The following is a 15,127-nucleotide window of genomic DNA, read 5'->3' on the forward strand; positions in this document are numbered from 1 at the left end:
AATGGCTCCCTCTCTTGAGACCTTTCGGCAAGGCCTGAAGACCCTTCTGTTTAAACAGGCCTTCTGAGTTCTTGGCCTTTTAACATCTTTTTAACATCTTTTAATATTTTTTTTTACAGGCCTGATTCTTTTATGACTTGCTGCTGCTCTATGCTCTTTTTACCTATTTTTTTTTTACTCTGACTGCTGTTTTTAGTATGTGTTAATATGTTTTTATTTGTTTTTTAAATTGTTTTTAATATGTTGTAAGCCGCCTTGAGTCCCTTCGGGGAGAAAGGCGGGGTAGAAATAAAGTTATTATTATTATTATTATTATTATTATTATTATTATTATTATTATTATTATTATTATTATTATTATTATTTAAGCTCAGCAAAGCAAAACAGAGAGAGACCAAAACAAGAGGAATGTGATTTGCCCTTTAAGGGACTGTAGATTCCAGCTGTGGCATGAATCATATGCAAATGAATCATATGGAGTTTTCTATGAAAAGTGGTTTGAGACTACATTGTTCCTGGGCCTTCACTCCCTCACATGCCCCAGCTAGCTTCATGATTCCTTTTGTGATCTCCACTGCTTTTCCCAACCCTGAATGCTCTGCAGAGAAGAGAAGCTATTGGGGATAGAAATCACCCAACAGAGCTCTCGTGTGTGTGTGTGTGTGTGTGTGGGGGGGGGGGGTTTAGTGCAAAAGAACTGCTGGAGGCTTCCAGTTTAATAGAACGTCAGTGTTTGTGTTTCCATTCCCCACCTGCTAAAAAAATTTTCCCCACTCTCAGCTGTGTTCTCTCTATTGAGGAAAAGAGTCATATCGTTTCATGAATGAATATGGAAACAGAAGCAATTTAAAGGGGTAAGCAGCCTATTCCATTCAAAAGTGGCAGCATCCTATTGCTATTCCCGTTAGAAAAAAAAAATTAAAACAGTTGCACGCATCTCCTGTGCAAGCTTGCATAGTGGCTTGCTTGGACCATAGTGGGCATTGTCACAATTTCACTAACAGGAGCAGGAAAACTGTCAATGTACCAGCATGCCATACATCTGACACTACTTGATGTTACCAAGGGGAAGAGGAGAAAAGCATGGGGAGATGCTATGTGCCACCATGGTGTCTCATTCTGACCTGTGCCTGCTTTTTCAGTATCAGCAGGAAGTGCTTATACAGATTGAGTATCCTTTATCCAGACTGCTTGGGGCGGGAAAGTGTCTGGATTTTGGATTTGTCTGGAATTCAGGATAATTGCATAAATATAATGAAAAATGCTTTCTCTTGCTCTTTTCACTGTTACCCGTATGGACGTCTGCTGGCCTCTTTGCTATTTTTCAACAGTGTCTGTACAAGTACGCACTGCTGAGCAGACACTAGAACTTAGAGCCTGTACCTGTACTGTACATGGGAATGAGTACAAGTGTTCACACTACAGAAAGTTGAAAAAAAAAAAAGCATTGGACAAAAATGCCTATATTTCAGAATAGACCAGATTTCAGATAAGGGATAATTTATCTGTAATGACAGTCAGGGTCTGATATAATTTTTTCCCCTTTCAGCTCATTTACCATTATTTAAAATGTGTCTCCCATTTACCAAACTGCTTCTATATTTTCCTTTCTGATTTAGGTAGGAAGAAGCGTACCTGAAATCATTTTAACTCTGGTGTTATATTGACTGGTACCCACATTGGCCCGTGGACCTTATATTCTTTTTAATAAGTTCAACCCACAGAAACATACCAAAATGTTTCCCCTTCAATTTATGAAATGTCCTCTGAGGCGCCACCTTGTGTTGAAATCTCAGACAGCATATTTTTCTTAACGTTGTTGTTGGCAACCTTCAGTCTCGAAAGACTATGGTATCGCGCTCTGAACGATAACGTTCAGACGTTATCTTAAGATAAAGTTTCTTAACGTCCAAGATAACGTCCAAAGATAATGTTTCTTAACGTCCAAGCTCAAGAATGGGCAATGAAGCACAGGAACCAAGTGTCAGATTGCTTTCTTCACAAGCAGGGCATTGGTACCAAATCAGTGGCATAGCTAGAGGGGGGAAAGCACTAAGTTTTGCAGGGAGCGTCATCACATTGTGCAAGTGGCCCCTTCCCCTCCTATTCGGAGCTATTCCTGGAAGGGGAAGCAAAACTGAGGCAAATGCTCCGAAGGGCAGGAGGAGGAGCCACTTGCACGCTGCTGTGAGGCTCCCGACAAAACTTAGTGCTTTGCACCCCCTCTAGCTACACTACTGCACCAGATTGCCCTGCTTTTCTATTTCCATGTGAAGGTAAAGGAATCGTAGCCAATCATTTGTATGAGTTCAAGCCAATCAGAGATTCAATCTGAAACCATATGCATGCAATAAAAAAATGTATAGTTCTCAGGAAAAGGCATCTTTTAACTTTAGATGGTGAGCACATCTGTGGCAGCAAACAGCATCATCGTATAGTAAGAAATGTATGTTTCACAGTCTTTACAAGTATTTGTTTTGAAATCATTAAAATATGAACATCTGCCGACCAATTAATTGGAGCCACTGCTTTAGGGCGCAATCCAAACCTTGAGTTCAGTCGGCCCAAGTCCCTTGGGCTGGCCTGGGAGGGTCGCAAACATGCCGTAAAGCACGTTTGTTCCTCCGTGGGAGGAAGCCAGGCCGGTGCTCACAGAAGCACCGGCCTACAGAGGCTTCCACACTGACTTCCTCCCGGCTCCTTGCATCAGCTCAGATGAGTCAACGCAAGGGAGACAGGTAGGTGTGGGGGAGGTGGGAAGGGGGAGGGAGGGAGGCGTTCCTAGGTGGGGAGAAGGAGGGCGATGAGCAGCCCTGGCAGCGGGTGGGCGAGGAGGTGGTGCAAGTCCGAAGAGTCCCATTGGGGCCAGCAGTCCTTACCCAGGAGTAAGGGGAAAAGTTTCCCCTTGCCTCTGGCTAAGCCACTGCTGGTCGCAATCCAGTGTGAACTCCTGTGGGCTGGGCAGAAATGGGTTAAATAAAGTAGCATGACCAATAAGGGATGGGTGATGAGCTTCTTTTGTACTCTGTGTTTAGTTCTCTGATTTCAGGGAAAGAGTTTAGAGAATGAGATGCAAAGTTTCATCTAGTCAGCATCCTTCTCTTCTGTCAGAGCATTCACAACTCACACACGCACCCACGCTCCGGGTTGCTTTGAAGGTGAAAGGAAAGGCAAATGCACTCTTGAAACATTACATCTGAATTCATAGCCTCCAGCTCTTATGCACTTGAGGTGTTTTATGGTGCTTCTGACATACAGATTGGGAAGCACCATGAGCAATATAGATTGGAATATAGATTGCAGCTCTCTTGCAAGATGCATTTTGTAGTTATGCTTCCAACTCGCAGCATATTTCCCTGTTCCCATAGAATTCCTTGCAATCATGTCAAATTGACAAAGGGAAGATTTCCCTGTCCTGGTAGTAAAGCAAAGAAGGTGGGTATGAGACTTTCTTTGCTGCAGGCACAGTGATTGCAGTTTCTGAGAGTGCATTGGGTACAGCCACTGGTAGTGAGGGTTCAAGGCTCATCCAGGCCAGGTGGACCCTTGGCCACCACACAGCCTCTGGTTGTAATGGGCAGAAGTGCAGTGGGTTGTAAGGTGAGACTGCCCCAAATGTTTAAGATCTATGTCATGACGTAGTGGTGAAGATGCCAGTAGCGACTCAAGTAGTAATGACCTCTGACTCCATGTTTTGAATTTGTGATGCTGTTGTGATGTTGATGAGTTAACAGTGCTAAACAGGGAATGGGGCGTGTGTGTGTGTGTGTCTTTGTATATCTTTAAGTATTTTTACTAGAAGTTAGTCTTCTTTTCCTCCTCAAGGTCTGTGTGGGTGGGATGTGTGTTGTAAATTATGGTGTTAGTATGTTGGGGGCTAATAAAGAGATGTTTAGCTGAATCTAACTAAATTCCCCTGCAGTGGTGAGGCAGCACTAGTGCGGGCTACACTGCATCCCACAGGAGAATTTAGACCACTGGAAGTCTCCTTGCAGTAAGGCATCATTTTTTTTTTTGCCCCAGGGTAAGCCCCAGCAGCTGCATTAGGTACTCGGATCTGTGCCAGTGATATTGCTGGTACAAGTTTGCGTTCATCCCTGTTGGCAAATTAAGCCCTTTGTTCAACCCTTTGTTGGCAAAGGGTGTTTCTGGGCCTGATCTGAGCCTGAGCTGTCTGTCCCCACCCCCATCGCTGCTCTCCCCCTGCTCTGGACTTACCTGCTCTGGCTCGTGTCCCTCTGGCTGCTGATATCGGCAGGAAGGCTCTGAACTTGCTGCCAGCATACCATAACCTTCCCACCAGTGCGCATAACTTTCACACTTTCATAAAGTGCTTTATGGCATTTTTGCAACCATGTTAAGGCCTGGCATGTCAGCAGTACACATGTTCCACCGGCATGCCGCTTAGGATAGGCTAGGTTAGGGTCACTTGTGTGCCATGTCGATGTCCCATATCGATCATGCTTCAACGTACATGACAGAGTTGATGATCCCTCTTGCTTTCTAAGAGAGAGTAGCATCCCAAATGCTGTTGCTGATCTACATACATATTCAAGAACATAAGAAGAGCCCTGCTGGATCAGGCCCAGGGCCTGTCTAGTCCATCTTCCTGTCAATCACAGTGGCCAACCATTTGTCTCAGAGGCACACAAGGCAACAAGGTATTTGCATCTCGCTACCACTCCCCCGCATCTGGCATTCTATTTATCCTCACATCCCCCAGTGAAGACACCAGCCTGCAGCTTGGGTTTAAGTTGGGTTTACTTGGATTTATTGCATGTCTTGACCGCCTCTTTCTCTAGCCAAATGTCACTTACCCCAGTGTGTGCAAATTTAAAATTGTGCTGAACTGGTACTGTTTTCTAAAAAAATCTACAGAGCATGGAAACCCTCTCCAGATGGCAGCTTTGGTATCCAGTAGAGGGGAAGAGTGGAATTGCTTTGCTGTGCACTGTTTTCCTGGAACTTCAGTGGACCGCCTGGGAGTTGAAGCATTAGCTGAAGAGAGTCTTGTCTCCTGTGCTTATGTCAGTCAATCCATTTTTCAAAACACAGATATATATATATTTTTTCAAAGCCAAAAGAAAAGATGAATTACAGTGTTGTTCAAATATAAGAAACACTAAATTATTAAGAAGTTGCAGTGAGCCTTAATAGAATGTTTCCATCTATTTAAGAAAGCTTTTAAGAGGAAAAATAGTAATTGAGAACATCTGATTTCTGACATGAGCAATTTTTTCCCCCAAAAGCAAATTCAGCAAATTTTATTTTTTTCAAAAGCAGGGTAAAAAGTTATAGTTTTTTTATAGTTACCCAACTCAAGAAGGGTCTCAGAAGACCCCCCCCCCCAGCATAAGGCTCTTTTCTGCTGCCCTGTAATTGTGCAGGTGGAGTTTTACCTGAACTAAATACATGAAACAGTATTTCAGTAAATATTGTTTTGTTGTTGAGATGACTTGCAATGGGACAGTGGCTTGGATGGAGAAAAGATGCACACGCGAATGCTTCCCATCCACAACTTGGCCAAGCTGATTGTGGATTAGCACCAAAATGCTCTGGGATAGCAAATGCCATGCGCAGTAGCAAAAGAACTGTAACAAATCTGGGCTCTCTCACAAGAATGCTTAGTATGATACAGTCATAGAAATACATGGGAAGAAATACATGTCTTTCCAGAAACGTATTTGTCTTATTTACAAGTAACATTTTCTGGGAATATGCTGGGCAGTGCAATACTAAACTGCACTGGAATTGGGGAGGCTGGCAGGCCTGTGCTGTATCCAGCACAAGTTTGGGACTGAAAGCAGCTCAGCCTGGGGCAAGGGGAATTGATTCCCCTTACCTGGGGAGAGCTGCTGCAGCCACAATGAAGCTACTTGGAGGTTGTGCAGAACCGAGCTGCCTGGAGCTGCCTAGGAATGGGGATAGCATCCAGCATAAATGCCGGATTCTGGCCCTGCCACCTGCTCTCCTACCACCACCCCATGTGCCTACCTGCTGCTCGCCCTCCCCCTGCTGTGAAACACCTCCTCCCCACCCTCCCCATGCCCCCTGCAGACCCCCATGCCGACCAAGCTCAGCCAGCGCTGACATAGCCCATTCCATTGCCATGGAGGCATGGAGTGCAAGGAACTTGCACCGGCCCAGCCCAATCTCAGGATTGAGCATGATGTCAAATGTTGTATTTAACATATAATTAGAGTTGATATGCTTGCCTTTTTTTTTTCTCTAAACAAGAGCTGTGGGCAGACTGACGGCCCAATCCTAAGCTGCCCAGCTCCCAGAGGAGCAGTGGTGCCCAAATGGCTACAGCTACATCCTGTGGTGCCACAGCAGCCACCATAGTCTCCGTGGAGGAAGGGGACATTCATCCCCTCCCCCCGGGTAAGAGCACAGTTTCCTCAATGGGTTTTATCCAGTCTGCACCAGCTATTTTGCCCATGCAGATTAGAGGAGCTCTGTGTCGGGCTTTTTAGCCCAACATGGAGCATTGGATGCAATGGATCAGGGCTCTGTCAGTGCCACCCCCTCCCACCCTGGCTCCTCCCCTTACCCCATTCTCTCCTCACCTCAGAACGCCTCCCCCCCCCGACAAACCTTACCACCACCTGTAGCTCTTCCCTTGCTCCGGGAAGCATCAATTTGGTACTGGGCTAAGCGCCAGTGGTCTCTACACGGATGGTGCTGTAAATGTGTTTTATAGTGTGTTTATGATATCCAGCGCTGGTCGTAAGCTCATACTGCCACTGCTGACAAACTCAAGATTGGGCCCTCAGTCTGCTTTGGGACTATGATGGGAGAGGAGCTTTAGCTCTTTGTTCTGCCATCGTTTTGCTTCATGGGACTCCTAAGATTTGATTTGCCAGGGGGATTGAAGGAAAACACCCTTTGGAACCTTTGGGTTCATTTCTTCCAAGCCAAATATTTATTTTAGAAATGCTTATCTAAATTAATATTTAAAATGGCAGCCATGGGGTCATGATAGGAATCTGGATCTTGGCGAGGGAAAAGGACTACATCCCCCTAACTGCTGGATTGTTCTGTTTAGAAAGAATCAAATGTGTCCAGTCAAATGATGCACTTAACATAATTTGTGGTTTAGTTCAGGTGGCAGCCAGATCATTATCCTTGGTCATTACAGGCTGGTGCTTGGGATACAGTTTCAATACAATACAGCGGCATCTGGATGGTCTACACAGCTGAGGATTCCTTGGCAGGGCTGTACACAGCCAACATCATGTCTTAACTGTGGAGCTGCAGTGTTTAGTCAAATTGTGATATGAGGCTTATTTTATTTCTACCAAACTTTTTCTCCCTTAAGGGCATTCAGTTAAAAACATGTTAATGGACCCAAAGTGCCACTATTTAATTGATTAGCATGTATATTGATTGACGAAAATTCAAAGTTTTTATACCGCCCTTCCTCAAAGGAGCTCGGATTGCTGTACATAGCTCCCCCTTCCTTTTGTCCTCACTTGAACCCTGTGAGGTAGGTGAGGCTGAGAGACAGTGACTTGGTCCTAGATCCCCGGAAACTTCATGGCTGAGTGGGGATTTGCACCTGTATCTTCCTGGTCTAAGTCCAACTCCTGAACCACATACAATTAGTCTCATTTCTTTAGTTAGATGATAGTCCTGTAATTGCTCCTTTTCTTTCACTTTTACTTTTTGTAAAGTTCTTTAAACTCAAAAACATTCATCTTCCTAGGCTGAAAAAAAGTTGCTGTCTTTTCCTGTCATATCCTGTCTTTCCTCTTTTGCTAAAAAGCTGAAGCATTTGACCTCTTGAGAAAGAATACCAGTGTCCTTATTTTTAAGGAGCCAACAATGGAATACCTGTTAAGTCTGATCTCCATTGGCAAACACTTTCTTAGTAGGACTCAGGAAACTGCTAATGTTCCTCTTTTCCCCTTAATGACACCTGCTGTGCACTTAGCATTCCTTTCTGCGCACTCTCTGTTTTTAGATCAATAGTAGCTTAGAGTGCCAGTCATGTTTTAGCCTTATTAGTGTCTTTGTAGCATTCCTCGTTTGAGCTTCATAAATGCTTTGAGAAATTGACAGGATAAATCAGATCACTTGCTCTGATGGGATTGGTACTTTGAGTGACTGTGTTTAATGGGAAGGGAGCCTGGAAGCGATAAATTAGGAAGGCAATATGGGCCAACAGCCACCTTTGTAGCTGGGCTATTGTACCTGCCTGCCGATTCTTCAAGCCTCCTGCAGAATAGGTGTCACATTCATACCACTCAACTTAGCAGATGGCAGTAGGGATACCCTTGTAGCGCTTCTATTTTTATAACAAGGAACACTACCTTCAGATTACTGATGTTCCAGGGACCTGAGAAGGACCCACACATAGAAAGTTCCTGTATTCTGAGTCAGAATATTGAACCATCTAGTCCAGTATTTCAGCAATTTTCAACCTTTTTCATCACACAGCACACTGACAAGGTGCTAAAACGATCAAAGCACGCCACTGTTTTTTTGTTTGTTTGTTTTTGCAATTGCTAAGACTCACTGTGCTGCTAGTGGGAGGCTCACATCTCCCCAATGGCCATACTAATGAATGACCCTCCCCAAACTCCTGTGTCACGCCTGTGGGCCGTTCGCTGCACATAAATGTGCCACGGCACACTGGTTGAAAATTGCTGCAGTATTCTCACAAGTGCCTGGTAGTAGCTCTCCAAAGTTAATAACAGGGATTTCTTTCCCAGCCCTACCTGGAGATGCCTGGGTTTGAATCTTGGGCTTTCTGCATGCAACAAGGTGGTCTATTCATGCACCCCACATAGTGGGAGGCATATAATCATAACCAAAGTAACTGGCAGTCCACTCACCTTTAATAGTATCCCCAGATTTGCTGACTGAGACAAAATTGAAGATGAGGAGGGCAGGAGGTCTGGTCTAGAGGGTAGAGCCTCCATTTGCCTGAAGATTAACATCCACAAGGTCGCCAGTTCGAGGCCACCGGCACCGTGCGACCTTGAAGCAGCTGGCAAGCTGCAGCTGAGCTGTTCCATCTGCTCGGAGCGTGGGAGGATGGAGGCCAGAATGTTAAACCAGATCGGAGTGTAACAGCTCGAATGTGGTGGTTCTTGAAAGAGAGAACCTTCTTTCAATTTGTAAAAATCCCTGCGTGGATTTAATAAGCCTGCCTATGTAAACCGCCTTGAATAAAGTCTTGAATAAAGACCAAGAAAGGTGGTATATAAATACTGTATATTATTATTATTATATTATTATATTATGATGCTAGAGCAGTGATTTTCAACCTTTTTCCATCTCATGGCACACTGACAAGGCATTAAAATGGTCAAAGCACACCACCAGGTTTTTGACAATTGACATGGCACACCATGCTGCCAGTGGGGACTCACATCTCCCATTGGCCCTATTAATAAATGACCTTCCCCCAAATTGCTGTGGCATACCTGTGGACCACTCATGGCGCACCAGTGTGCCACGGCACAGTGGTTGAGAATGGCTGCGCTAGAGGATTGTGAAATTGACTTGAGGACAAGGGCAACCTCCATACCTAGCTGGTTAAATCTACCTCTTCACCCAGTGTGGAAGGGTTAATCTCCTGCCCTGCAGAAATTGGGCAAACAGTTATGGATGGGTTTTGTCATGATTAAAGTATGTTCCTGCTTGAATGCTGTGCTTGGTTTGTGCTCCGCATTTCACATGTAAACTAGGCCCAGCTTATATAAGACTAGGCCAGTTCTGCCTCCCAGTTTTTGTGAGTCACTAAGGTTGGTTCACCTGTGTGGTGGGCAACTCCAAAGTGACAGCCTCAGAACTGAACCTACCGCAGCACGGGAGTCCAACCTGGAGTTAGTGGCTAGAGGCCTTCAGTGCGAACAGTGTTCTCTGAAGTGTGCGAACAGAAAAAAGCTGCAGAGATAATAAACACTTTTTGTCTCGAGCACCATGCTACATGGCGAATGGGATAGTGTTCGGCTTCATCTGGTGCCTAATTCAACGTAACACAGCAGATGAGATAAATCAAATGTGTGATGCTGTATGGGACTTGAAAGATGATGGCTCTTCTAAAGCAATCTCGGGGAAAATATTTCAGTGTTGTAGTCATCATGCAGTCATTGAGGGGGAAAGAGAACCCTGCAAACGAAACTGCTAGAAGCTTCCAAAGAAACAAGGGCAATTGCCGATGCAAGCCTGTGCATGGCAAAGCAATATTTTTACAGCAGTGTCCCTCCTAATTTTTAATACTTGTTTGCTACAGCGTTTGATGCCATTTTGTTTTGTTTTCTGCTGACTTCATGACTCTGAGGACTGAGTAAAATTGATTCATCATCAGATAGCCTCATGGCAGTGGAAATGGCTTAAAAATGGTGCAGAGAGGTAGTGCATTCTGGCATGCAGTTTACCAGCAGCTGAGTTTTAGAAGCTCAGAGAGAGAGAGAGAGACCTATTTTAGGTGCCTACTTTAAAAAAAGGCTTTGCAAATGGGGAAAAACAGGGAATGCACAGAAGTTATCTAATGTTTCAAGGAGTCCATAAAATACAGGTGGTTCGGATACATAAGAAGCAGGGATAATGAAGGATTGTCTGATACTAGTATGGAGTTGAATGAGGCAAAGAAGGATACGTTGCAGTGAAGGTAAACCAGTATCCTTCACTTGACAATGACTGGCTTGGCCGTCACTGATAGTGTGGGGACTTGAAGTGTGCCTGTGTAACCTATCTCTTTAAAACTGATGACACTTAAATTATTGGCTAGAGAGTCTCAAAATAAGACTTTAAGAACATAAGAACATAAGAGCAGCCCTGCTGGATCAGGTCATAGGCCCATCTAGTCCAGCTTCCTGTATCTCACAGCGGCCCCACCAAATGCCCCAGGGAGCACACTTGATAACAAGAGACCTGCATCCTGGTACCCTCCCTTGCTTCTGGTATAGCCCATTTCTAAAACGAGGAGGTTGCACATACACATCATGGCTTGTAACCCATAATGGATTTTTCCTCCAGAAACGTGTCCAATCCCCTTTTAAAGGCATCCAGGCCAGATGCCGTCACCTCATCCTGTGGCAAGGAGTTCCACAGACCAACCACATGCTGAGTAAAGAAATATTTTCTTTTGTCCTAACTCAATTTTAATGACTGTCCCCTGGTTCTGGTGTTATGTGAGAGTGTAAAGAGCATCTCTCTATCCACTTTATCCTTCCCATGCATAATTTTGTATATATCCCTTTTGTGCATAATATCCCTTTTCCATTTCCACTATGTCTTTTTTGAGATGCGGTGACCAGAACTGGACACAATACTCCAGGTGTAACCTTACCATAGATTTGTACTACGGCATTATAATTTTGGCTGTTTTGTTCTCAATACCTTTTCTAATGATCCCAAGCATAGAATTGGCCTTCTTTACTGCTGCCGCACATTGGGTCGACACTTTCATCAACTTGTCCACCACCACCCCAAGATCTCTCTCCTGATCTGTCACAGACAGCTCAGAACCCACCAGCCTATATGTGAAGTTTTGATTTTTTGCCGCAAAGTGCATGACCTTATACTTACTGACATTGAAGCGCATCTGCCATTTTGCTGCCCATTCTGCCAGTCTGGAGAGATCCTTCTGGAGCTCCTCACAATCACTTCTGGTCTTCACCACTCAGAAAAGTTTGGTGTTGTCTGAAAACTTAACCACCTCACTACTCACCCCTGTCTCTAGGTCTTTTATGGAGAGGTTGAAGAGCACTGGTCCCAGGACAGATCCTTGGGGCACACCGCTTTTCACCTCTCTCCATTGTGAAAATTGCCCATTGACACCCACGCTCTGTTTCCTGGTCTTCAACCAGGTCTCAATCCAGTAGAGGACCTGTCCTCTAATTCCCTGACTGTGGAGTTTTTTCAGTAGCCTTTGGTGAGGGACCGTGTTGAAGCCTTCTGAAAGTCCAGATATATAATGTCCACGGGTTCTCCCACATCCACATGCCTGTTGACCTTTTCAAAGAATTCTAAAAGGTTCGTGAGGCAAGACTTACCCTTACAGAAGCCATGCTGATTCTCCCTCAGCAAGGCTTGTTCATCTATGTGTTTTGAGATTCTATCTTTGATGAGGTATTCCACCATCTTACCCAGTATATATGTTAGGCTGACAGGCCTATAGTTTCCCGGGTCCCCCCTCTTTCCCTTTTTAAAGATCTGTGTGACATTGCTATCCTCCAATCCTCTGGCACCGTGGCCGTTTTGAGAGACAAGTTGCATATTTTAGTCAAGAGATCAGCAACTTCATTCTTCAATTCCTTAATAACTCTAGGGTGGATGCCAACTCTAGATGAGAGGACCCAAGTTTTGAAATAAATTGGATTTTTTTTTTGAACAATTAATCAGTTTACTTGAATTTATTTTGAGTAGAGCTGAGGAAGCTCATTCATCACTACTCTTCAAGCTTTCCTGTCACAATGATGGGCTTTTTGCAAGTAGCTTGTAAGTTTCCTTAATGCAAATCATAAACTTTTTCTTTCTTTTTTTCCCTCCTTGTTCTAGCCTACTGTGTGTGAACGAGAGCTATGTGTGTTTGCTTTTCAAACTCTAGGAGTGATGAATGAAGCTGCGGATGAAATTGCAACAGGGGCTCAGGTAAAATCAAATATATGTATTGATTTTAGGTACATGTATACACAGCTACGTGTGATGTTTGTATTGTGCATTTATTATCAAATTGTCTTACGTCATTGTGCTGTATTTTATATTTCCTTGATGAGTCCCAAACTCAAAGGTCTAACTGTGCTGTCATTTAATTGAGTAGTTGGTGTTTTCAAAGATGCTCAAATTTCACCCTACAAACAATGAAAACTTGAGTAAAATGTCAACCTTTTCTTGTTCAAACCCTGCTCTGTTAATTACTATAATTATGTTAACTTTAATAACTGTCCCCTCTTACCTGCAAAAATACCTGGGCTTACTTTACAACCAAACACAAGGGATTTCATCATATGTCCAATAGTGCTGCTAGTGCTCTCCAGGAGTTTGAAAAACACAGTAAGTCTTTGATGTGATGTGATCACCACCCCACCCCCCCCATCAGGATTGCGCCATCACCGAATCGGGACAGACAGAGGGGCTTTTGTTTTACTTGCCTCTGTCTGCGCCGGCCTCTTGCAGGGGTGTGGGAGCTCCACAGATCCCTGTGCAGGGCTCCCTGTGTCTCAAAACACTGAAAAAAATCGTAATCACAAACAGGAAGTGGATCATGATTGCAACATTTCAGTGTTCTGAGGCACAGAGATCCCTGCAGAGAGGTCCATGGGGCTCCCTGCACCCCCCGGACTCATGTACAGAGCTGCTAGACCTTCTTCCCATGGATTTTTTTCCCCCTCTGTAGCCCTGACACCTGCGCCATTTGCTCCCACCTAGGTTCCACTTAGTTGGTGGAAAAAAGCACTTCAGAGGATACATGTGATACTAAGTTTCCACATCCCTTGCTGTTTCACAAGTTTGGGTGCTTTAAATAACAAACCACCACACATACCAGGTCTATGTTAGAAGATGGTGGTTTGCCAGCTTTGGGCTTTAGTCTGTCTGTGTAACCAATCTTTGGCTCAGCTTGCAACGCAAGTATCACCCAAGGTATGCTGATGTGGAATTCAGTCCAAAATGTTCTAGGCAGGGCCAGTCTTTAGGCTTCCATTCAATCAGTTGGCTCCAGCATCTGGGTCACTGTAGAAAGCTGGCTGTCTGCATTTGCCTCTAGCTACCCAGTGGCTAAGCTGGGATTTGAATCCACAGTGTTTCTTGGCAACAAATTCAGTACTGTATCTACTGGGCAGCACTGGGTTGTTGGCATAAAGATTATCTATTCATGCCAAGTAAGCAGAGGAGAGAAAGGAAAACAGCCGAAATCTGCCTTCTTGTCCTGATGTGTCTCATTCGCATTTCACTTCTGGAAAGCACCATCTTTTTTATTTCCCTCCAGGGACCTAAACATAAAGGCTTGAGAACTGTTCTTGGTATGAGTCAGTGTCCTTCTGGGATTGTGGGTGGAACCAGAAGGATGTGTTAATCAAAATCCATCTTTCTTTGTTTTCCCCCCTTTTTTTAATGTTCTCCTGCAGTGAACCATTTTAAATCAAAAGACTGTTATCAGAAAGATGGAAGGATTATGAACATAATAATTCATCTCAGGCCATGTCATTAAATCAAAATATGCTTCCTGCTAAGAATTTTAGAACATTGGGCAGATGGTATCTTTCAACCAACAATCTTTCTTCTGAATTCTAGAAATGGCCAAACTAATGTGGGGCAACTGGGTGTGTGTTAAACATGTGCCGGCCCTTTCACTAATAGATCAGGGCTGAAGATATACCTTTTATACTCAAAGAAGTGTGTGGGAGAGGGGAGAAAAGCCCACCCTTTTCCTGCCTTACCTCACCATTCTCGGCTGATTTAAGGAGTTTTCTCCATACCCAGTTCACTTTCAGTATTAAAGGCAGAATGGAGAAAAACTACTGAAAAGCAGCTGAGCATGGTGAAGTAAGGTGGGGGAGAAGCGCTTTTCAACCCACTCCCCAATAGATCAATCCTTGCTACCTGAGTATTTTGCCACTTACCTCACTGTATTTGTGGTCAGTTCTTAGCTATTTGCATTCTGACATTCAGAATGCAGCTGAGACCCTCAGAACACAGCAGACACCTTCAAAATGGTGCCCGTGAATAGCGCTCATGGTTTTAAATGGCCATTGGAAGCTTCAGAATGCCGGTGGAGACCTTCAGAAGCTTCCCATGGCCACTTTAAAGCTACTTGTGCTATTCACAGGCTCCATTTTAAAGGTCTCCACTGTCACCCTGGGGATTTCCACTGCATATTGATGATCTCCTACTGACAGGGTTAGTTACCCCTCCCCCTAACCTCATTGATCCCAAAGGCTCAATGACTCTCTATCTGCGGATTCAGTATCTACTGGGGTTTCCAGGAACCTAACCCCAGTGGATAACAAGAATGGACTATACTCCTAAAAAAAAAAAAAAAAAAAAAAAAAAATAATAATAATAATAATAGTCCCCCCCTTGATGGGTGTGCAGGACAAGTGAATATTTAGCAAACATATGGGTGCCCCAAACAAATAAACTGATCCTTAACCAACTTCCCCCCTTTTAA

At 44.2% G+C, this 15,127-nt stretch overlaps 1 protein-coding gene across 2 annotated transcripts in view; it reads left to right on the forward strand.

Annotated features, from left to right (window-relative positions):
* The window catches only part of PARP8 (poly(ADP-ribose) polymerase family member 8), a 188,260-nt gene that overhangs the window by 150,211 nt on the left and 22,922 nt on the right, over positions 1-15,127 (forward strand). For both annotated transcript variants that reach the window (XM_066614239.1, XM_066614240.1), the window contains exon 15: positions 12,517-12,609. In XM_066614239.1, the coding sequence (XP_066470336.1) occupies positions 12,517-12,609 (93 nt within the window). The remainder of the gene's footprint in view (positions 1-12,516; positions 12,610-15,127) is intronic.

The sequence above is a fragment of the Tiliqua scincoides genome, chromosome 2 (assembly GCF_035046505.1).
Source record: "Tiliqua scincoides isolate rTilSci1 chromosome 2, rTilSci1.hap2, whole genome shotgun sequence".
Taxonomy (NCBI): domain Eukaryota; kingdom Metazoa; phylum Chordata; class Lepidosauria; order Squamata; family Scincidae; genus Tiliqua; species Tiliqua scincoides.